This window comes from Neolamprologus brichardi, chromosome 15 (genome assembly GCF_056152115.1).
Source record: "Neolamprologus brichardi isolate AB-2024 chromosome 15, ASM5615211v1, whole genome shotgun sequence".
Lineage (NCBI taxonomy): Eukaryota > Metazoa > Chordata > Actinopteri > Cichliformes > Cichlidae > Neolamprologus > Neolamprologus brichardi.
Window position 1 is genome coordinate 38,516,847 of NC_142118.1, and position 25,904 is coordinate 38,542,750.

Genomic DNA, 25,904 nt, shown 5'->3' on the forward strand with positions numbered 1-25,904 from the left:
ATGTTTTCTGACAGCGCTAAAGTTCGACACCAACGAGGCAGTTTTGGTCCAGTTGGTGCTGTCGAAGGGAAGACGCGGTTCTAATTAAAACTAACGAGCTGCATGTGTTGTCTGTGTAGCTTTCATTAGTTGTCAGGTTGAGTTATTTCACCTTTTCCACCCGCAGTTGAAGCTTGCTCTTTCTCTCTCAGCCTTAAATGAAAACTGTCAGTGGGTGGCCACCGTACTGTCACATGTTACTTTGATTTTGACGTTTGGACTGGAGGGTGAGGCGTGGTTAGCAAGACACATTTATTCTGTTGGTACTTTTACACATTTGGGCGGATTAGGGGACGGTTACCTCCTCAGTTACTGCATGAATCTAGGATGAGGTTCATTCATTTGTCTCACTGAGGAAGCACAACAACGTTTGATGGCAGCACTGACAATGTTTAGTTACACTTCACAACCAACTCTCAACTTGAGTTGTGGGGCAGGAACTGCATGTTCTGGGTGTTAAATAATAATGAAGAAACAGACAAAGATGTTTGGACTGGTTCTGAGCATACAGGTGTGCAGCACGCATGTTTAGACTTAACATTTAGATTTAATGTTTAAAATTGTGTTTTAAATATAAAAAGTTAGAAATATTTTTAGTAAATGTTGTAAAAAATGACTCGAAAAAACATGTTTTTGTGAGGTTTTGAGCTAAACGTGGAAAAATGTTGTCATCAAACACTTCAGGGTGTTTCAGTTTACAAACGGCGCCACATAGAATACGTTACTCTGATTGGTTAATGTAACGGCATCTATTCTGTAAATAGAGCTGAGTATTAATCACATTATTTTATTGTATGATGCCTTGGTGCCCCTGGATTTTAACATGTTTCACACCCATACTGTAAGAGAAATGATGGGGGTGTAGTAAGGAAGTTGGGGGGAAGCAGACGACTCCACAGGAAGAGTCTTTTGTCTCTTTGAGGACTCTGGGAGGTAGCAAGGGTGAACCTTAAGGTGTGAAACAGCTGTGTACTGCCTTTTGTTCCTGGAGAAGGTTTTTAACTGAGAGCCATGCTAGGCTCAGACTCTGCTGACCGTCTGTCCCGTGGTCATGCAGACTCTCCACAAGCTTGGTCGTCTGTTCTTTGTGTGTTTTGATGAATGTTAGCTACCGCTCACCGCTCGTCTGCAGGCTTGATTTAAGGCAAAACTTTCACAACAATACCAAGATAAATCGTTTGTTCTGACATCAACACAATTGGTTAGTATTAAAAAGAAACTAAATAAAACAATAGTTTCTAACCGTGAAGAATAATTCTGCACACTGATGAGAAAGATGTCCTGTACCTGGTGCTGGTTGATATGTTTGTTTCTGTAGATATTGCTGTCATGTAAAGACATCTATCTGAAAATTGGCTGAGATTTGGGATCAAAAAAAGGATCCCTTTGAACGTGGACATAAATTTTCCATGTTTCTTGGTCTCTCACTGGGCTGCTTACAGACTCCTCTTCCTCATTAAGAAAGTAAAGCACCAGGAGTCTTACCCTGACCCTCTATTCCAGTCTCTGAAGCATCACTTTAGTTAGAGATAACTCAGAAATCTGAATTCCAGTCAATTATATTTCTTCTCCACTTAAAGTGTGAGGGAAAAGTTTCTGCATTTCTTCCCTGGATACTTCTAAGACAGCTTGTTAGTGCCAGTACTTCTCAATCAGTCCAGCAATCCTCCCCTAGACAGAAACCAATGAGCCAGCGTGCTACTGGCAGTGCCCACTGCTTTCCACTTAGGAATGCTAACATTACAGCAGTTGCCATTTTCAGCTCAACCATCATAGAAACTCCCACATTAAAACAAGTAGGAGCAGAGGTATCCCTTTAATGACCTGCACGTCCAATCCCCTCTGTGACCGGGTCGTGAGAGAGCCACAGATTCCAGGAGGGATTTGAGAGCTTCTCTGTCTAAAGTTTCATAATATATTGTCAGTGCGTGAACATGAGGCCCTGGTGTATTATGTTCAGCATTTATATAATCCCATATGTAACATAATAGCCTGTGCTAAGGCAGGGAAACAAAAGCACAAAGCAGGCAGGAGCTTGAACACAGTGCATTGGAGTCACATTTATCTGTTGCTTTCAGGACTGTCTGCTGAGTGTTTGAAAGGTATTCCACACAGAAAGGGGAGAACCAGCATTCGACTGCGAACTACAGTCAGCCCCTGACATCAGGTCACGAACATAAGCAAACATGTAAGATGACACGACGAAGGGTGTGATGATGGAGCTCACACAAACCAGGTATGTGAGCTCTGGGGGTGAAAAATATTGCCCCAAACTGCAGTTCCTATAGTGGCCACTTAAGGCTGTAAAAGCAAAATAATCAACTTTACATCAGAAAACGTTTGGCTTTGGTCTCTATAGATCAGTGGTCCCCAGCCTTTTTTGCGCAACAATATTTTCAAGTCTTTAAGGTGTCGCAGATAAATCCAACTAAATAAAACCAGTACGGCCCAGTACCAAACGACCCACGGACCAGTACCGGTCCACGGCCCGGGATTGGGGACCGCTGCTTTCATAACCACTCCCCCTGGGGATGAATATTTTTATAACTCATCCATGTGGATTGGCAGGTGTCCACACCTCCACCTCTATGGGATTCATGACCCTGACAGTATTTAACCTCAACCATTATTATCCGGTCGTTAAGTGATGACGTGACGAATCCTACTTCCTAAAGTAGTCTGCGCTTAATATGGCTTTTGTGTTGCTAACATGTTTAATGTTTTGTATTTTCTTCTATTTAATCTCAAAAAGCTCCTAAAAACAGTCAGTGATCACTGTTGACCTCCCTCGGCTTTTATTACCGCTAATCATTTATTTAAGCTCAGTTAGGATGTAGCTACAGCCCAGCCCATGCAGCAGTATATGAATGACTAACCTCGTATTGTGGATGGATTATCTCAGTTGTTCTCCTGGCTGAAGTTTGGTCCTTTCACAGCATCCTGCCATGCGATTACATTTGTTCCTGACCACCGAGAACACTCACGTTAACTTTTATCGAGTGGAAAAAAAGTTAGCTTGTTTATATTATGCTAACATAGCTGTGTCGCTAGCGGTCACGTAGCACATCATTATATACCAGCTAGCCAAACTTCAGTAACCCTACAAACGTCACTGCTGTTTAGTTTTCTGTCTTCATTTATGTTGGAAGTGATAACAGAGCTGTACGCTTTAATTTGTTTCCAAAACCCCGCAGTCAGGACATGCTATATTGTATTTAGATAGAAGCTAGCGAGCTAACTTCCTGCTAACTTCTAACTCCGTTAAATGTCATAAATTCCGTTTTCATGGATGCCTGGATGTTAAACTCAATTGTTACACCTGGTAGAGCAGAACGCTGATCATTTTATTAAAGATGAAAGACTTTAGACAGTTTTTCAACTCTCAGTAATGCCATAGTGATCGTTTGATATATGGACCTGCAGCGCAGTTTAGGCCCAGACACGACTAGTGACGTCAGACTTTATGACCGGATTGGTTTTATTTTTTTTTTACACTAGTCAAATAGTCATTTTTACTCCTGTTTAATTGACCAGTAAATTGGTCAGCAGGAACTAATATTACTCTCCTTGTATTGGTACGCATGCATGACAGTATCTGCACACCTGCTGTATCTCTTAAGTGATGGTATAACAGGTAAGTGACAGTTTAAGGAGTAATGTTAGGCAGATGATGTTATGAGTACATCATATTAAACTGGATTTATCTATAGCAGAGAGAGAAATTACTGGTCCTAATACTAGTACTAAGCACTATTGAGAATATAGTGTGCAAATATGGAGCAGCACTTATATTTATAGACTTCATAGCATTTAATTTTAAATAGTAAAGCCTCCTCGTGGCCAAGGCGCAAGGAAGTGAAGTGGTGAAGCCTTTTCTCTGTGCTGCTCTGAAACTGTAACGTACAGCTCCACAAAGATTACAGTGCTGTTTATTGACACAAATACCACATGTCATGTAGTGGAGGCTGTTAGCTCAACAGCCCAAAGTATATATGTACACTTTGGGCTGTGGTAGACTTTAAATTTATAGTTTTCTCCATTATCAGAGTCCAAAACTTGCACAGTTTGAGGCACGAGTGCATTTTTCCCTGTTTTGTTTTGCTCATATGTTAGTCACAACCGGAAATATGAGCCTATATCGTTTCATAAGGTCCGTCACGTAGTGTAACCTCACTCCACCACTTGCCTCTTCACATTCTGCGACATAAAACACTGCAGTGTGTGAAAGCACGCACAGGAGCATCTGACTTGCAGTGAAAGTGGCAGTTACAGCCATTAGGTCACGTCCTCCTCCGGAAACAGGTGCGTAAAGCCTGCACATGACCTGAACACTGCACGGGGCCCCTTGCTGGGGTCAGGTCAGGAGCCCCTAACATACTGGCCTCCCTCCATCTCCAAGCCCAGCAGGGCCACAGGTCACGTCTAAAGCTATGTACTGTCATTTTAATGCCGTGCACCGCCTCCACACAGCCTGGAGACTCGGAGACCTTTTAGAGTGTTCTGCTCCGCTGCAGAGTAATTCCAACCCAGAGATTTGCCTCTCTCATTTTACACTATTTTAATTCCCACTCAGCATTTGAAGTTGTGACAGGCCGACTGGTTGGCTTGCAACACCCGCTTGATGATTGATTCCCCATTAATGGTTAACTGCTCTGTTAGCAAAAAGCTTTAATGCATGGCTGATAAGCTCCACTGCTGAAGATGTTAAGCAGTCTAATGTTGTTAGAGCACACTGCAGGGATGTCACGCACCGTGAGCTGTTCGTGTCAGATTTTCATCTGAGTTTTTTCTCTTCTTTTTGTGATTTCTACCACAGAAACTAAATCCTCAAAATGCAAATTCAGACAAAAAGCACAATTTGGAATATCAGACAAAATTCTTTCACTTTCCATGTAGAAGATTTTTTCAGTCTCTGCATGTGTGCAGTCAAGATAAAGATGTTTGGACAGACAAGGAGTGTTCAGGATATCTACAGAGAGCAGAGAGGCTCAGTGCAACCAAGCTTCCCTCATCCTGATTCAGACGACACTGCTTATTTGAATCAACATGAGAAAGCAACCAAAACAGTGCCTTTAACTTATTGACATGTGATTATATTCCACTGTGGGTTTGTGGTCAAATCTAGAACAAATGCAGACTCACCATTTTCATCAATGACGTCTAATTGCAGAGATGGTTGAAAACAATCTAAGTGGCATTTTTAAATACATACTGAATATTTAAAATACAGTGAAAGGCTGGTGAACGCAGCGAGTTCCCACTGTCACTCCACACTGCAGCAAGAAACAGAAACTCCTATTTCTCCTGTTTATTTGAATCATATGTTCATAAAGTTTGGAGACAAATGTCCCATCCTGACTTTTAATCAAGACATTAAACATATTAGAGAGAAACAGAAATGCAAAACACACCTAATAGTCCCACCTGTGTCAGCTGTTTATTCACTCTACACTGGAAAGAATAAAACATATCAACACTCCGTGTCCTCAGCATCATGCTAAAGACATCTGTTTCAATCATGTTCGTGTCAAACTCACTATTTTCATTAATGACGTCTAATTGCAGAGATGGTTGAAAACAATCTGAGTGGCATTTTTGACATAATGAATATTTAAAATACAGTGAAAGGCTGGTGAACGCAGCGTGTTCCCACTGTCACTCCACACTGCAGCCAGAAACAGAAACTCCTATTTCTCCTGTTTATTTGTATCATATTTTCATAAAGTTTGGAGACAAATGTCCAGAGTTGGGACCAAGTCATTGTTTTGCAAGTCTCAAGTAAGTCTCAAGTCACTGGTGTTAAAGTCCGAGTAAAGTCACAAGTCTGAAACTTTGAATTTCAAGTCCTTTCAAGTCTTTAAAAAAAAAAAGCATGTTGCAGTTATATGCTAAATGTAAATATTAGACCATGTGATTTTTAAATCTCTGTTTTTCTCAACACATGACAAAATAGTGAACTTAGAAAATATACACAAATTGTGAAATTGCACGTCTATAAAATGCAGCTCAATTAAACTCCAAGAATAATTTTCACCAACAATTCTGAGATAAGCTGCATGTTATTCTTGGATGCGCTTGTAGGACCGGCTTTAAAATAGCCGGTCCTACATTAAAAACCAAACAGTATCATCAACGTAGCCTGGACAACATTTGCTAGTTAGATGAAGTCAGCTGTCTCATCGTAGCAAAAGAGAAGCACCACCTACCGTTCTTTATGCAACTTCAACTGTCGGAGAAAGTTGAAGTTGTTCCATCTCTGTCTGTGATTCTCTTCTTGCATGTTTTGCATGTTGCATTTCGTTTTTTTGTTGACTACTTCATAGTTTATGTACCTGAAAAAAATAACTCCTTGCAGCATTTTTGAGCGTCTTTTTTTTCTTCTTAAAAACAAAAATCTGGTTAATTTGATTGGCTGTGCTACAGCTCACGAATGAATGAATTGAAGTAATGGTGCATACTTTCTATATAATATGCGTGTTAAATTTTATATTTGGGGTGAAATATCAAGTCTTTTCAAGTAAACCGGTTCAAGTCCAATTCAAGCCTCAGGTCATTGGTGTAAAAGTCCAAGTCAAGTCACAAGTCTTAGAACATTTTTTCAAGGCAAGTTTAAAGTCATAAAATGAATGACTCGAGTCTGACTCGAGTCCAAGTCATGTGACTCGAGTCCACACCTCTGCAAATGTCCCATCCTGACTTTTAATCCAGACATTAAACATATTAGAGGGGAACAGAAATGCAAAACACACCTAATAGTCCCACCTGTGTCAGCTGTTTATTCCCTCTATACTGGAAAGAATAAAACATATCAACACTCCGTGTCCTCAGCATCATGCTAAAGACATCTGTTTCAATCATGTTCGTGCCTAAAATGCATCTTTGGGTGCTCCTACAGTCTCTCAGTTGTATTCAGCCATGGTCATTTTCACATCTTCCTCACAGGTCATCTGTTTCCACAATGAGCATGAAGAGAAATAATCTTAGAGGGAAGTTTAGTCTTGCAGAAAGTTTTTCGCAAAACTCAATCTCTGAAATATCTTATAGTCTGGTTTTCAGAGTAAACTCTCAGTAGGCAGTCTGATGTGCCCATTTGACCCCCAACGTCCAGTTTGATTGACGAGTGTGTTCACTGAATGCTTTGCCTGGTGCAGTTGAAATGGTTGCTGTGCTTCAGTGGGATTCGAGCATAGTATGGATGACGTGTGATCAAACACTTGCTCTACAGCACCAGCCTCCAATAACATCACACTTTTAAGTAATTAACAGATCTATGAGGCATGTGACAGGATGGAGCATCACCCCTTTAAAAATGTTCCAGTCGAAACACAAAAATGCATAAAATCATGGCGTTCATTCTGCTCTGCAAGAGTGTTTTCTTTTGTGTGCATGAAAGACGAGTGAGTGCAAGAGAAGAGCTGGGCTGAGACGAACTGAAGCGTGCTTGGGTCTGGATCATTAAGTGCAGACTAGGTGGTGCCGAGAGGGAACAGGTCTGCTTGGGAAAGGTATAAGGAAACTTCACTGTCTTAAGTATTACAGTCTCTCCAAAGCCTACAACTGTATGGCAGGTGTGACCTTCTGTACTTGGAGAAGATATCTGCTGCAACTTGCTCTATGGCGCCATCTGGGTTATTCTTAGGAATGACAAACCTACTTACAGGACACATTTCCAGTTTTTACAGGTTGACTAATACGCTTGTGTGAGCAATCAAATGTTTGTGTATTAAACTGGTGGGTCGTGTGTACTTGCCAGTCACGAGTTCATGTTGAGGACCATGTAAACTATGATAAATACAGATACTTGACAAAACTGTCAAAGCTTAACTTAGAGATAGACATAACATCATTAATGACCCGACTTTAAGTTTGCATCAAGTTCCTCCCCACAGATGATGTTTTCTCTACGTCTGGATAAATAAAAAAACATTTGTGTTCTTAGAACCAGTCAGTGAAATTTATGCTAGTAAGTAACTATTTTCATGCCCACGTCATTTTCTGGAAACAGACAAAACTTCAAAGAAACTCCAGTTGATCAAACTGATAACACATCTACAGACCAACAGAAAGACTCGGAGCCTCCAATATAAACGCTGCTGTCATATTAAACATTTAAGACTCCTGGGAAAATGTAAAATCCAGCTGTGTTAGCAAAGTTATCAGTCAAGAAGCCTTTTTTTGGCTTTCAGCAGAGCAAACATCCAACAGGAGGATTATACCAGCCACTGTCATTTGCTTCGTATTCATATTTAGCTCCTGATCAGAGAATTATAAAATGTTTATGGTTGACAAGTTATCGGCCGTGAACTTGATACCCCTGAGAGTCATTTCTCTATCAGCTATAGTCACCCACTAAGACCAACCATGATCAGACGACTACAAACGTCTCGTTTGCACCTGGAAATTGTGACGTTGTGATCCATGCAGATGTAGTGCACGCTATTGGTCAGTCTTCCCAAAGTAATCATCAGCATAGAAAATGTAAAAATACAATTTGAACTGCTGCATGATAGAAAAACTAACTCTGGGATGCTCCTTAACTCAACACATGATCTTTGCTAACTGCAACCAAGTAAGAAATGAAAGTAAAAGTAGAAAGAAGAACTAAAAAATCCAAACACAGAGGTCCCAAAGTCTCCTGGATGATAAGTCGGTGATTTATACTATCACGAACAGTGTTGGTCAAGTTACTTGAAAAAAGTAATCAGTAACTAATTACCGATTACTTCCCCAAAAAGTAATCCCGTTACTTTACTGATTACTTATTTTCAAAAGTAATTAATAACTCAGTTACTTAGTTACTTTTTAAAAACACGATTTACAACCTGAATAGGTGATAAAGTGATAGATCTTTCAGCCCAATTCTACTTTTTCTGCATAATCATCATACAAAATGTAATCAAATGGAAAAGTCTCTTTTTAAAACTTGTTTTATTAGTTTTAATCTTTTAACTTTATGCATCAAGCAAACATTTAATTATCTGCAACATTCTCTGACTGGAAGAAATTAGTTTAACATTTAAACCTATTTTCTGCACATTCCAGCACATAAAATAAAATATTTTGTGTGTTTACACTCAGTCTTTCAAATAGATGCAAGTAAAACACAGCAGAAAATTAATAAAGTCAAAGACTAGCGGTCCTGTTGCTCTATTTTCACCTGTAAAGCAGGAGTGGGGTAGGCGGAGGGTTACCCTGGTGCAGGTGTGCAGCGGTCAGTGGAAGAATCCGCGAGTTTCTCTGTGAGTTTCCCATTACGTCGTAGCTACTCGGTGCTTGTTTGGAAGTTTAGGGTTTTTTTCGCTGTAAAAAGAAGTTTTCTTCCCACGCACAACGGACACTAATGTTTTTGTCACTTTTTATGGAATCAAACTCAAAGTAAGGTCAGTACTTCCACGCTTTAAACGCTGCACGCTCATACTCTCTCTGCACTCGATATATGATCCATTGTTGATCTGCACACAGCTGTTGTCACGAACGTCGCACTCGCTTACGTCACTGTCATGAGACATTCTCGCAAAAAAATCACGGTTTTAGTAACGCAGTAACGCAGCGTTCCTACGGGAAAGTAACGGTAATCTAATTACTGTTTTTGCAATAGTAATCCCTTACTTTACTCGTTACCTGAAAAAAGTAATCAGATTACAGTAACGCGTTACTGCCCATCTCTGATCACAAACCCTGCAACCTTTAAATGTGCAACTGGCAAATCTCTAAAATGGGATGTGTAGAGCCTACGAGGAAGCCTGTACAAGCAGCTGATGTTGTTGCAGCATTTATACCTGTGCAGGCTGGGCTCATGCAAATGTTTAGTAATGTTTTCAGGGCATATTTTGTGGATGTTAATGTGTTCATCTTGTGTCAAAATGGCATCCTTAGTTCTGCTGTTCAGAAATAGGACTTATTATGTTCACCACACTTTGCTGTATGTTTTGCATGAATTGATTGAATGTCAACTCAGGTTTTTACAAATGCTGGTAGGCATCTACTGGAGTTCTCCTTCATCTCACTGAATACTGTATGTTTGTGCACATGTTGTCATCATTTTGACCGGTTTAACTTTATCCCTTTTGTGTTCGTGCAGATCCTTTTGCAACGGCACTTGGCTTTCCACGCCTCGCCAGTCAAAAGTAATTTAATTACCAGGTCTTACAATGCTAAGTTGGAGATTTCTGACATTTTCAGAGCAACCTTCCCTGAGATGCTGATGATGACACTGATGCTCCATGATTATCCCTGCTTGAGTCATGGTGTAACAATCCCTGCAGGTCAAAGGCTCAGTTTTATAAACTTGCTGGGTGTGTAGCACCAGTGCAGCTATCATTCATCTTTCATAATGTGTCATTTATCACTGCTAATCCAGCTCAGACAGCTCTCTCCCTCTCTCCCTCTGTCTCCCTCTCTCTGCCGTCTTAATGCCTTTTTAAATGGCCGAAACGACGGTGGACTCGCACACAGGAAATGGAGAGTGCTAGAGCAGGAACAGGACTATAAAGAAACTAATTAGCCATATCACGTCCTGAGGCTGCAACACGGACTCTTGGTTGGTGGTGATGTCATCCTGGGTTCAATGTACCATGAGGTCAAATTTGTCCTTGAGCAAAAATATTTAACCCAACCTGCCCTGCACAGTGCAGAGAAGTCCCAAAATAAGCACCAAACAATCCCATGCAGGCACCAACTAATCAGCTAAGGCTCTGTTTGATGGTTAACGGTGTTTTCAGTTGACCTGGAAGCAGCTGAAAGTAAAAGCCAATCAACATTACGGCACAACACCATGAAAGTGGCAGTACGTGAATAAGAAGCCCGGACTTTACCATCGTTGTATGTCATTAAATGTCATATAATGAGCTGCTAAAAGCTGCTTGAGTGCAGTTTCCTGCTTTTGCCTTGGTATATGAAGATGATAGACTACTGCTAATAAATTAGTTGAAATAATTAGAGATGTGGTTAGTTACTCAGAGTGATGACCTTCATGGTTAAATCCAAGCACGAGCCATTGGCAGCATGCAGTATAAATGAAGACAGAGACACAGATGTGAGAACACAAACTAAATCCAGCTGAGGATAATTAGACCAAATCCAAATGCAGCTGAACAAACTCAAACAGAAAGAGAACAGAGGCGTGATGATCCAGCGATTACAGTTTTTCCACAATAGATAAGAAACATTTCTTGACACCCTCAACAAATCGACGCACTCCCAAAGTCCCGTCCAAGGTCCTCACAAATCCCTGTTGGCTAATTATGCTGCCGCCTCTCCTCGTCCTCTGTGACTGAACCCGGGTTCATCCAAACAATGGATTCATGTGTTCGTTCTACAGAATCCAGACCAAACAGTCTCTGCACAGAAATACAAACATTTCTGCAGAAAGAGAGAGAGACCTATGATATAGTATGATTACACCGTGTGTCACAGCACAGGCTGAATGTTGTGCTATGTTGTGTATTGACACATATTTTAATCTTAGATATTCTCTGTGTTCACTTGTGCGCTGGAGAATTCGCCGATGCTGATAATTGATTGAAGTTTGATATGTTTCTACCTCAATAACTGTCTTCTGACAGATCATCAGAGTACTGCTGCTGAAAATGCAGCATCGAGCGTTGATGAAAATCCTGTCTTCAAACCTGGCTTCTTCCCTCTACTTAACTTGTAGCACGGTGGTAAAAATGCAGAGAAATGATGCAGAAGTGTAAAAACTGCAGATCCTCTAATTCAAAGTTAAGATTGAGTCTAAAATGAAGAAGTTAAAATGTGCAAAATCAGCCTTGGTCTCAGTCGGGCCACTTTAGCTCAGCGGGTGAGCAACCACAGGTCACATGGCCCAAGCGGGACAGGTTTGAACCTGCGTGTCTTCCCCTCTCTCTCTCCCTACTGTCCTCTCTGCTGTACTATCATACGAAGGCAAAAATGCAAAACAAATAATGCTTTGATGCTGTGGTCACACAGACATCTGTATCCATTCACCGTCTTCTTCACCACATTATGAGTCACTGAACTGGATGTTTCAACCAGAGTGATGTTAAATCTGGCAGAGCCCGCTGTGTAGTCAGGATGGACGCAGCCATGGAGCATCACACCACCAGACTGGTTAAGTCCATCTTTTATATACAGTTTATGTTCAGCGCCTGCTTCGTTTTTCGTGCCTGGGAGAATTTACTACGTTATGACCTGGATGTCCTCAAACTTCACTTTAAGTGAACAACCCTGTGCTATATTTCATGAAGTCTAAATTGCATTGTTTGGCTGTGTTGCAATTACATGTGGCAATTTCTCCTGGTTATGCTGCTCCCAGAGAATCTGCTGAGATCGGGTCGCACGCCATGGAGAAAAATACGGTTTAGCCACTAAAATTTCAGCTGAAAATTAGGTTTTACATCCTACCTGTTAAAATTACACTTCATTTTATCATTAGCAACAATCCATATCCCACCGTTTGCCTGGGTCTGCGACGTGGGCGAAGCAGTCCATGTGGAGTTTAGTTTTCTGTCTTCATTTATGTTGGAAGTGGTAGCAGAGCTGAACGTTTGAATTAGTTTCAAAAATCTGTCAGAACATGGTATGAAATGTTTAGGTGGAAGCTAGCGAGCTAACTTCCTGTTAACTTGTAACTTTGTTGAATTTAATAACTTCTGTTTTCATGGATGCCTGGATGTTAAACTTAATTTTTACACCTGGTAAAGCAGCAACGCTGATGATTTAATTAAAGATGAAAGAATTTAGACCGTTTTTAACTCTCAGTGTTCGTTTGACTTTGGGACCTGGAGGGACGGAGTTTTGGACCCAGATTACTCCGGGAAGCTCCTCACTACGGCAGCCGTAATGCTCTGACAATCCATCAAGCAGTGCAGCTTACCAAAGTTGTATTAAAACATTTTTCACAGATTTCTGCAGCCAAAATCGGTTCGAGGTCAGTAAGCACAACCAGAATTCATACATAAGGAACACTCTCAATTTTTGAGAAAATTAAAGGATTTTAAGTCCTTATAGTGTGGAAAATACGTTATACAGAAGAAAATAATATATAGTGATATATATCGTTACCGCACGTGCTTCAAATTATATCGCGATATGGATTTTAGGCCATATCGCCCAGCCCTAGTCTGGGACATGGGCGAAGCAGTCCATGTGGAGTTTCCCAGACCTCGGCCACTGCCTCTAGGTCTTCTGAGGGGACACGGAGGCCAGCTGAGAGACAAAATTTCTACAGATCCTTGGTCAAGAGGATTTCCTCACAGCTGCTTCCACCCAGAAGCATCTGAGTGAGACGTCTGAAACTCTCTCTGGTTTCCTGACACGTTGGTGGCGAGCTCTGTCATTTGACAGGGGGGGGGAACAGAGCCACGACTCATTATTAGTAACCAGTGTGACCGAATTTTGTATTCATTGTAACCAGTGACATCTGTGCTCGACTTATGCCGTCTCTGGTTAGCATTACGCATCATGGTGCAAAAATGTGCTGAAAGTGTTTAGAGTTTTGGAAAAAGAATAAATGAGATTTGTGGAACCTGTTTAAGGTTTTGCCAAGGGAGCGATTGATTAAATGAACGTCTCTGGGCCACTGAGCATTTGGTTCAGAGAATACGAATTAGAGTCTCAGCATTTCAGAAAATCTCTAAAAGTTCTGCACATTTATAGCGAGGCACATAAATATAAATTCTGCCAGAGCACAAAGAGAGCTCGAGCACTGTTATATCTACACAACCCACCTTTACTGTCAACGTGCCCTTAGGCAGGGCATCTCAGAGGGGAAAGACTTCACAGAGATTGGTTATTACAGACGGAGAGCGAGCAGCAGAAGACAGGAAAACAGTAAGACAGGAAATCTAGCACTTTAAAAGACACTGATGTTGATTCAGTGCCTATCAGTGCAACCAGCAGTTCCACTCGGGGCCATAACAAGTGCAGGAAGCTGTTTGGAGTGATGTGCATTTGCTCCTCCTGAGTGTCACAATCAAGCAAAAGAGAAAAGTATATGATGTTTTGTGCGGGAAGGAATCCAACTCCCACGCGTGAGAAGCACCTCTTCCTCTGCGTCTGCATCGTACTGGCTTCAGCTCCTGCTGTCTTCACCGTCTCCCTCCCTTCATCCCCTTAAGCTCTCTGTCGGTTCGCTTCATGACTAATGCTGCACTCTCATTACCCAGAGTCCTGCTGTCGACTCGCCGCGTCTTCATCCTCTCCCTCTCTCATTGCTAGCGTTCTCAGTTATTGCTTTTGCTCTTTTGTGTTTCCATTCTTTCTTCAGCTGTCGCTCTCGCAGAGACTGACACTCACACTCAGACTGAGATGCTGAGAGCAGCATCACTTTTTTTTTTTCAGAAAAGACAAAGCCACAGTTTGAAAACAAAAAAATGGAGCCTGGGATGAAAGTAGGTCTCATTATGATGTATTCTTCCGCTTTGAGAGGACAGAGTCATGAGCAGTTGTGAAATATCGAGATGGATGTGCAGCCTTCTGAAGCACATTGATACCATTAACTCAGATTTATGCAGCCCACTAAAAGCTCCTAAATTTGACTACTGACAGGATGTACTGTTCAGTCAAACAGCTGAACAATGTCGCTCTTAGGTTCTCTTAGACCGCCGTAAATGGAACGGACAGTGTTCAGGAGACTTAACGAAAACAAAGACAAACTGAATTATTTTAAGGAAAAGATCGGGATTGGAATTAAACCCTGTGTGTTTGTATTTGGTCCTTTGGTCCTAACTAGAGATGCACGATACCACTTTTTTATGTCCGATACCGATATCATAAATTTGGATATCTGCCGATACCGATATGAATCCAATATAGTGTTTTTAATCAATAAAACTGTTTTTTTTAATATCTTGCTGCATTTTGTACAAGTTCATACTCAAGTTTAAATAAACAACATTAAAGCTATTCTGTTAAACCTGTATGTAAAAAATACACTGCAGCCAAAATATTTCATAGTTCAGCAAAACTGATCAATCTAATAAAGTTAAACCTGCTCCATCCTCCCTATTCTGGTGTTTTAAAGAGTACTTAGCAGAAATATTAAGCAACCTGACTAATAGGGCTGCAAACTCACCACACTGCTCCGACTGCTACGGTTATGAGCCGAGTTACGCCGTGTCACAAGTTTTGTGAGGTGCTTTTTTTATATGTAATGGATCGATTACATTTTTTATTTCTCTCCGATATCCGATCCAGTAATTTACGTCAGTATCGGACCGATACCGATACGTAATATCGGATCGGTCCATCTCTAGTCCTAACCTCAAGCACAAAAACCTATTTTTTTTTTTAAGTTTTGATGCAAGTTAAGATAATTAGAATTAGAGATTGAAACTTTGAAATGTAAACTGACATCATAATCACAGGCTGAACAAATCTTGGAAATAGCTGTGAAGTGTTTGGTATTCTTGGAAAGTCATTGAAGAAAACAAAGATGAACAAAGCTGTCAGCATCTCTGTGGATGTGACAGCGATGCCACAAGCTTTCTGTTATTTTCACAGCCCGACTTTATGAGGATGTGATCTGATTGTACATGTTGACACTTGAGCCCATACAATATGGAAAATGAGAGGAAATCATCGGGTGCATAAATAAACGGTTTCCCCGAGTGGGTTTGTAGTGCCCAATTAATTTGAATCAGTGTTGATGTGTCGTTGTTTTTTTCATTTTGCATATATTTTGCATTTTAAATACAGAACTCAGCAACGCACAATTATGTCAGCAAAACAAAAAAAGTCCTAATTGTGTGTGTAGTCATAATTACACCTGTTAGAAAAATCATAGACAGAAGCAGCCCAAAGCAAAGCTATAACTACATAAGCAAACACAGTGACACGATCATCGCATATTCAAAATCAGAGATACGGCCAGTTTCAGTACGCAAGTTAGCAGAGGGTCAGCATTGCAATGAAATGCATTAGACTGCAGCAGACAGTCACTCAGCAGTACAGTAGTTTCACTGAACTACCAAATAAACAGCTCTTTCTGGCCAAACACGCGGAAGCACTTTTGCTACAATTTTGTTTGTATTTAATAAAATATAAATGCAGGTATAAGCGTGCACATTAGTTTTTGACTGCAAGTGAAAATAGGGCTCGTCAGGCTCTCTTCTTGGCTGCAGTGGTTATTATTATATTTACATGCTTCCAGCTCCCGTTTCTGCTCGATGACAGCTCCTACTTTTCCTTTTTCTCCCTCCCTCGCTCACAGACACACAGCGGGAGGGGCGGTCCCACACGTTCTCCCTGCTGCACGGACTACACCCCCCATGAGGCCACAGTCTTAAAGGGCCATGCCTGTAACACTCTGCCGTCGTATTAAATCATTTTCCGTACAATAATTAAAAAATATATATTTCTTCACATCAATATGTGGGTCGCAAGTAGAAGTGACGTGGGCTGCAAATGGCCCACGGGCCACGAGTTTGAGACCCCTGATCTAAACAATAATGCACTTTTGTCAAAACCACTTAGTTACACGAGGTGTCGTTTGAATCACGATCAGGCTCTTCCTGCTTTGCTGAGGTTGGAATATGTTCACTCTGGGTTTGTGTGAGGATACTGGTTGTTGAGTTGGCAATAGTGCAGTCATTCTGTACTTAAGTAGAAGTACAAATACTACTGTTGAAAAAAACTCGAGTAAAATGTTGAAGTACCGTTTCAACCTCTTTACTCAAGTAAAAGTAGAAAAGTACCAGCTCTGAAATGTACTGAAGCTAAGAAAGTAAAAGGAGCTCTTTGGAGGAACCGTGTGCTGTATCAACACAAGGATGCAATAATATTAGTAGATGGGAACACAAACTTTACTCTAATTATTCAGAAAACTTGACCTCTGACCTTGTATCAATTTAAGTACCTGCCTTCCCGAGTTGTCACATTAACAAAACTTTCAGGAAACCTGATCTCTGACTTTGACCTTGAGGCCGAGCTCACTGAAATCCGACCCCGTCCTAGATTTTAAGTAGAAGAACCCATTCCCACGTTACGTTGATCTAGCCTGACGGTGGGACGACAACACCCCATCGGCTGAGTGGGTAAAAAGGCACCTACTCAGCAATCGTGATTACCAAGATTATTATTTCTGAAATGACGTTTAAAGAAAACAGACGTCTAAATGAAGTCGTGCAAAAATAATGTATGATGGAAGCCAATGCAAAAGACTCACAGATGACAACTGCTCAACCTTATTGGTCGAAAGTTCAGAAAACAATATTACTAAAAATACAAATCAGGTGAGCAGTAACCAATCCCAAAGTCCCACACTTTAATATAAATGGATGTAAAGTGCCGACCATGGCAACAAATGCCCGTTACAGGTTAACTGAGTGACAAACTGAGAGTGAAGCAACAATAATCATCCAAAAATAATAATCCTCCCCCGACGAGAACAGTCAGCAGTAACGTGTTTACCTAAAAAAACAGCGTTACAGTGTTTGTTGTGTCAGATATGATCTTCATGGCCTGACTGAATAAATTATATTACAGTTATCATCTGTGTAGCTAACTCGTGGTTTATTACTATGCATGTGACAATTCTGCAAAATATATCGTTCGGTTCATCGGCTCCATCATGCCTGTAAAATATGAGAAGATGGAAGCACAACACAGAATAATCCAGACATGTTTCTGTTATGATGCATCTCAGATTTAGCAGCTTCACGCGTGTTTCTTCTCTGCAATTGGGTTCATCTACATGTAGCATTCTTTAGAAAATAGTTACATTTTTCAGCATCTTCTGGCATCTCCACTCTGATCATATGGTTTGGCATGCGTGTACATGATTTGAAAATAAAAGCTATTAAGCATCAGTCTGCTAACAGTGATTATCAGCCAGGCCCATCACTCTTCTTTAACAAGACCCTGAGTGGTTTTAGAGAAAAGTCCTGTTTGTTTGCTGCAACAGGCTGCAGAGCCTCAGGCTGTGTTTACTGCTGACAATATCTACATAGCAGAATAAGTATAATGGGTTCCTGAGTGATTTGGAAAAGGCTGCCAGAGAGACAGCCCTTTTTTCTGCGTGGTTGTTTGTCTATCAATTAGAGTGTCAATTAAATAAATGTGTTTGGGCTCCATCTTGCCGCTGGCAAAGAACAGAGCTGTCTAGAGACACACCTACAGGAGGTTCCCCGCCAAAATCACTTTCAACACATTCCCGCTCAATAAACACGATCACACAGAGATACTGGGCCTTGTTTGGGACTTACAAATCCAACAGCCAAACCACAGACTGACATTTTGTTCCATGAAATAGGAGCTTAGCTGAAAATCTGCTGTAGCACAGCAACGGAGCAACGGTGGGTGTAGCTGCAACGCAACTACAGACAAAACAAACATTTCAAATGACTGATTGAACTCAGAATAAGACACAAACAGAAAAACAGATAAGTAACAGACAGTGTGAACTGATACTAATGTGAAATGCCAACAAAATCAAAGCAACATTAGTAACCAGTGAGTCATTGATGCCACTATATTAAAGATAATTAAAGGAAATGTGAAACGCTGCAATTTGTCATTGAGTTTGGAGAACTCCTCCATATGAGGGTCAGTGGAAACTCTGAGACTCTTTCCAAATGTAAATCCCACTTCTTATAAATGCCAAACACAAAATAAAGAACAAACACATTAATGCTACCAAACCAGAGCGCTTACCTCCAGAGGAAGAGCTTTCAAGGCCATTGAAACTATGTTGGGGTAACTAAATTTCTACGTTGGACGCAGGAAGTCACATAGAAAGGAAAACCAGAAACAAACAGACTACAGGCCCTTTAGCTTCTTGTAGCACAGTGTTGACTCTGGTCTTTACTGAGTTTGCTCAGTGGAAGAAAATCTAATATGATCTTTTCCACACTTCATCGCCTCTTTTCCGAGTCTGTGTGGGAGAAAGTCACTACTCACATCCCAAACATGCAACCGCTGCTGGACCAACCACTGCTGCAGCGTACCAGCATTCATTGTTACAGATAACCTGCAGTCATTTATTGTCTGTGCTGTAACCAGTGTTGGGAAGGTTACTTTTAAAATGTATCCCATTACAGATTACAGAATACATGCCCCAAAATGTATTCTGTAACGTATTCCGTTACGTTACTCAATGAGAGTAACGTATTCTGAATACTTTGGATTACTTAATATATTATCATGCTGTTTACAACTACATGAATGTACTATTGCTGTGATTTATTACTGTTACTGAAGGTCCGCGGCTCCGAACCGTAGTAAAGGGACCTCTGGCTAATACGGTGGGTTCTGTGTCGGCTCGTAGCCGAAAACTAGCTTTACTTTGTTGTCTGGGTCAACTTTGCTAGCGAGAGACAGAGAGAGGCGTTGAAAGGCTGCTCCAACAGAACTTATTGTTTCAGAGGAAAACACGAACACGGTGTACAGTCGAGTCTTAATAGCTTACTTACAGCTGGGCTCGTCAGGCTCTCTTCTTGGCTGCAGTGGTTATTATTATATTTACATGCTTCCAGCTCCCGTTTCTGCTCGATGACAGCTCGTACTTTTCCTTTTTCTCCCTCCCTCGCTCACAGACACATAACGGGTATGGCAGTCCATTCTCCCTGCAGCACGGACTACACTGCCCATGATGCTACATTCTTTAGAGCTATACCTGTAGCATTCTGCCTGTTAGCTTAGCACAACAACAACAACAGGCGCTCTCTCACCCAGGAAACACGCAGAGAGAGAGCGTCACCCTGTAACCATGGCAACCGTAACGCTGCCTGGAACAACAGAACGTAGCTGTCAAACAAAACCCAAACAGTCCTGACCCGCCACAATATGAAACAGGGAAGTACCGCCGTGTAATCCATTTATTTCAACAAAGTAACTGTATTCTAAATACCACCTTTTTAAACGGTAACTGTAACGGAATACAGTTACTCATATTTTGTATTTTAAATACGTAACGGCGGTACATGTACTCCGTTACTCCCCAACACTGGCTGTAACACAGCTCAGCACTAAAGACCAACTACATGGTTAAAACCGAACACAAAGAGGAAGTGAAGCGGAGAGATCGGCGTGTTGACTGTATGCACAAAGACAAGCTGTGATGTCAGAGCCACACAGGGTCACGGCTGTCACAGTGGCAGTGAGATGTGGACAGACAGTCAGGTCTTACCCTCTAAGACAGTGAGCTTGGCGCTGGTGTTGATCTCTCCCACGCTGTTGGTGGCGGTGCATTCATAGATGGCCTCATCGCGGTGGGTCCTCAGCGGCTGGATACGCAGCACTGAGCCTGAGCCGTCGTCAAACTCAATCACCTGAATCGGACAAAAAGCGGGTGTGACACAACGCCTGTTAACTAACTTAAAGCTTTTAGGAATGCAAGACAGCTTTGGAAGTATGCTAGTGTCGCTAGTCTGAAATAACTGTTCAATCCTTACATATGCAGAGAATGATGAGTTTGTTCACTAAATCAACATCTGTATCAGAAATAATCTGTTTTGTCAGTTTAAGTTATTGAGATTCCAGATGATTTGTTACATTATCAGACTGTCAGGATGCTTTTAAGACGTGTGCTACATATGTGAGAGTGCTAGTTGATTATATATTTTAAAATGCCAAACATTTACACAACTGTAGGAAGCACTTCATTTTAACTCACAACACTAACACCACTGTGCTCGGAGGAAGGTGGGCTGCATCATGTCTGTGACCTTTGGAGGAACAAAAACATCTCCGCACCTCTCCATCCATTACAACGCTGGTATATAATAATCAACCTCCAAATACTGCATGTGACATTCAAACGGGTCACATCCCATTGTGTGATTATTAATAGTCAGTTTGTTCAGTGTTGAATTTTCCTTTTTCATCATTTGTAATGTTTCCACACTTTGAAACATTTTGTCCAAACAGGTTTCTGTTGTTTTCCTGGAGAAGACTTTATTTAAACTGCAGCTTTGGAAAATACATATTCAAGCGATTTTATTTTTATCATTTTCTCTTTTTAATAGAGGACAAAGACTGTCATCATATCTTCACGTAAACACTTTTTAAAAGTTTCTTGAAGTTAATGACAGTTAATGGTTAAAGGTGCTCGTGTGGGAGTGAAATGACATGAAAATAAAGTTTGTTTACTGAAGACGTTGTAAGGCAAGTTTATTTGTATAGCACAATTCAACAACAGGTGATTCAAAGTGCTTTACAGAGACATTAGAAACAAAAACAAATAAAAAGCATGATTTAAAATTGATTAAAACAAGCAAACTAACTAACTAATTAACAAACAAACAAACAAACAAAACAGATAAAATCAGTAGTTAAAATGTAAGTTTTGAAATTTAAGCTTAAAAGTAAAACAGTGCAGATTTGGTGTTTTATTCAAATGCAGCTGAGAACAGGTGAGTCTTCAACCTGGATTTAAATAAACTGAGTGTTTCAGCTGATCTGAGGCTTTCTGGGAGTTTGTTCCAGATATAAGGAGCATAAAAGCTGAATGCAGCTTCTCCGTGTCTGGTTCTGACTCTGGGAACTGATAAAAGACCGGATCCAGATGACCTGAGGGATCTGGAAGGTTCATCCTGGGTCAGGAGGTCACTGACCCAGTTGTAAGTCATGCACGGACAGTATGGGTCACTGCAACAAGCACAGTAAGGTTTGACCTTTCTGAGGCTTTTACATGTCATGGACTGAATAATAACTAAGATGAATATTAAAATATGAATAACATGCTGTGAGCATTGATCATCACTGACTCAGGTCTCAGATTTTAATCATCTTGTGTGAATAAAAGTATCCAACATGTAAAATCATGACATGATGACATTATTGGATCTGGATCATTGATTAATTAACACGTGTATTATTTTAACGTTGCAGATTATTTTCATTGGAGAAATAATGCTGATTTATTCAGAATATGCATACGATATTAATATTTCAATATTTTAAACATAACATTAAAATTTGAATCTGTCAGTGATGAAATAACAATTAGATGACGGAGCACAGAATAATGTCTCTCGCCACTTGTTGTAAGCTCGGCTGCCATCTTGTTTCTTTGAAATGACTGAACAAGCTTCAGCTCTGGATGGAGACGTTCCCTCTGCGTCCCTTTAGCATCGGCCAAACCGAGGTTTCGGTGCGACTACAGTCGAAGGTGGAGCGTCTAATCTTAGGGAAGATTTGGATTAACTGAAGTGGCAGCTGCCAGATTTCATTCTGATTGTTTTGTTTACGAGCAGAGCAGCAGATCAGCACTTCGCCCGGCAGGAGAGTCGCCAAAGCTCCTGATGGGAGCAGCACCAGAGTGAGAAATGAGGGAAATCATTTGGACAATAAGGTGGAAATAAAAGGAGTGCAGCAGCTCAAAGAGCAACAGAAAGAATGCTTGGAATGAGCTGAAGGACAAATGTGATAACAGACTTGACTGGATATCAGGTATGTAGGGGGCTGTGGTTCAGAGTCAGGGTCACGACACTTCCTCCCCTCTGAAATGTGTGCGACCCGAGCAGTCGACTGGCAGAAATCAAATTCCTGCCCTAATGAAGGAAGTGTGGAGCTGCACTTTCTTCCTGCCTCAGCAGGAGGTCGATCCAGCGAGCACACGGGGAAGCCATCAGTCTGAGCAACGCTTAGCCCACAGGAGAATCACTCCCGTCGCTCCGCGTGGTACGAGCCGGTTATATATCCATCGGACAGACGTAGAATTAATTCAAACGAATAGCATCAGAGCTCCTGGTACAGAAAGTGGGGTTTGACACACATGGAGGCTGCAGGAAAGACAACCTTGTAGTTTTCCAATTAAAACACAGAACAAGGAGCCGAGCAGCTTCAAGCAGCAGCAGAGAAACAAACTGTTGAGGCTCTTCTAAAGCAATGTTGGTTTGTTTGTTATTGTCAGGTTATAAACTCACCCATCACTCAGTGAACCTTTCTGTCTGTTACAGGAATACTGATGGATTCACTCACCTAACCTGAAAACCAGATTAGACGCTCTGTTACTGTTTTCATCACACTAACATTTATCCGTTAGCCATTCATATCTGACGCTGCACACTTACACGCTCATGTAAATTCTTTTGTTAGCTGAAACAAACTCAGATACTCAGAAGGACATTTTCTGCATGTTAAAACCAAAACCAAGCCTTGGTTGAAATGTCAACACCTGCATTCATTTACTGTTTACTTTAAGCTGCCTGCAAACACTCGAAGATGTCCAGGAATCATTGTTTATCTTTAATAACTCATCAGACTCCACACTGGGCATGAGGACATGCTACGCCTCGCCACTGCTTTTGAAGTCGCTGAATGAGATCTTTAACCTTTGTATGTGCTGCTGTTGCCTTTTTCAAGAGAATCGTCGTCTGGTTGTGGAAATATAAGTGCTGTGACATGTTCTGTAGTACAATCGTATTGTATTCCATTACAGATTACAGATTACATGCCCCAAAATGTATTCTGTAACGTATTCCGTTACGTTACTCAATGAGAGTAACGTATTCTGAATACTTTGGATTACTTAATATATTATCATGCTGTTTACAACTACATGAATGTACTATTGCTGTGATTTATTACTGTTACTGAAGGTCCGCGGCTCCGAACCGTAGTAAAGGGACCTCTGGCTAATACGGTGGGTTCTGTGTCGGGCTCGTAGCTGAAAACTAGCTTTACTTTGTTGTCTGGGTCAACTCTGCTAGCAGAGACAGAGAGAGGCGTTGAAAGGCTGCTCCAACAGAACTTATTGTTTCAGAGGAAAACACGAACACGGTGTACAGTCGAGTCTTAATAGCTTACTTACAGCTGGGCTCGTCAGGCTCTCTTCTTGGCTGCAGTGGTTATTATTATATTTACATGCTTCCAGCTCCCGTTTCTGCTCGATGACAGCTCGTACTTTTCCTTTTTCTCCCTCCCTCGCTCTCAGACACATAACGGGTATGGCAGTCCATTCTCCCTGCAGCACGGACTACACTGCCCATGATGCTACATTCTTTAGAGCTATACCTGTAGCATTCTGCCTGTTAGCTTAGCACAACAACAACAAAAAGGCCTCTCTCACCCAGGAAACACGCAGAGAGAGAGCGTCACCCTGTAACCATGGCAACCGTAACGCTGCCTGGAACAACAGAACGTAGCTGTCAAACAAAACCCAAACAGTCCTGACCCGCCACAATATGAAACAGGGAAGTACCGCCGTGTAATCCATTTATTTCAACAAAGTAACTGTATTCTAAATACCACCTTTTTAAACGGTAACTGTAACAGAATACAGTTACTCATGTTTTGTATTTTAAATACGTAACGGCGGTACATGTATTCCGTTACTCCTCAACACTGCCGGTCTGCATGCTTAATCTCTAAAACTATAATGAATAAATATACAATCCAGGTAAGTTGTAAAATATAGATATATAACGCATCATGAATATATGTGAAGAGCAAAACCTGAACAAATCTGGAGCAGCTAATGAAAAACAAAACATTAAACAGGTAGATGAGCAAATATATGACCCCTGTGTGAGAGGATATGTTCATGAGGATTAAAATAGTTGGGCTGTGGCTTTTTATAGACCAAGATTAAAGCTTTTTAATTGCAGGAACCAAATAAAACGGAATAACAGACGTGAGTGAAAGTACTGGACTGTCTTTCTGTACTGGGAGGTGGTGCATCCACACCACACACAGGGTCCCCATCAGTTTAAATAATGCTGAGCAGACAGGTGGAAGATAATTCCTATTACTCACAACGACAGGAACCAAGTGTCTCCGTCTACGCAGGACTCATGTTGAGTCACTTCAGCTGAAGTCATTTGGGTTGGCTGGCAGCTAATGAGCCTTCCTGCTGCTCCACAGTCCTGCAGGCAGGCTTGTACAGTCCTATTTATTAAGCTTTTGCTGCGTGTGTTAATGCAGCTGCATGAATAAAAGGTCGACTTTCTGCTAAGTGCTTCTGTTCGTTGTATAGAAGCCTTTTTGCAGTAGATGAAAAAATATCCTTCAAAGTTCACTTCATTTAATTTAGTCACAAAGCACATCAATCACAGACGTACAAATCGGTGAATAAATAGAAAAACATAGCATTACATCGCATGCAGCAGTCCTGTTTGGCTGACTTGACTTATAGGTTCGATCACACAAATAATCAGTCATGTTATTAGTTCAGAGCTAGAAGTCAATCTCAGTCATTAGCTAAGCAAATCATTCCAGCGCTGTAACTCAACTCGCTTGTTAAATGAAGACACAACATTCCTCTCCCCACCAACCATCGACTATCGGATGAAGCTCGTGGTGTTTTTTTAATAGACATGAAAAACTATTCAGGTGTCATTAGGGATGGGTATCGAAAACCGGTTCTTGTTGAGAACCGGTTCCCACTGTTTCAGTTCCTTGGAATTGTTTGGCATCTTTGCAAACGATTCCCTTATCGATTCCAGTCGCCCCGAATAACGTCACCACGTTGCAGAGCGTCATTTACCTGGCAGCAAACACGGCGGCTCAAACGCTCAAAAGTTTGGTCATACTTTACGAGAATGGATGACAACAGGACAACTTGCAATACTTGCAAAGTAGATATTTCATTTAAGGGAGGAAACACTACGAATATGCAAAAGCATTTGCTCACAAAACACACGATGACCTTAAATAAATGTCGTGTTTTTAATTCCGGACTCGTGAATCTCAGCCCAGCAGCAGCGGTAACGTTTGCACGTCCTCTCCCGTTAATGCGGCAGGTAAATAATCAGCTAACAGTGCAGATTATGTTAGCGCGATCTGCCTTATTACAAACCTGCCATTACTGTGCGTTTAGGTGACCATGATGAGACAGAGTCTGGCTCAGATGCTGGCAGTTCTCGCTGCAGTCTACCGTAGCGTCTCCTTTCAGGCAGGATAGACGAATGTCACCGAGCAGTGACTCAGTTTGTGGTCAAAGG

General features: G+C 41.3%; 1 protein-coding gene across 6 annotated transcripts in view; it reads right to left on the reverse strand.

Moving 5' to 3' along the window:
- The window catches only part of ptprfa (protein tyrosine phosphatase receptor type Fa), a 385,498-nt gene that overhangs the window by 204,765 nt on the left and 154,829 nt on the right, over positions 1 to 25,904 (reverse strand). For all 6 annotated transcript variants that reach the window (XM_087852896.1, XM_087852895.1, XM_087852893.1 and 3 more), the window contains one exon: positions 20,147 to 20,288. In XM_087852896.1, coding sequence (XP_087709022.1) covers positions 20,147 to 20,288 — 142 coding nt within the window. The remainder of the gene's footprint in view (positions 1 to 20,146; positions 20,289 to 25,904) is intronic.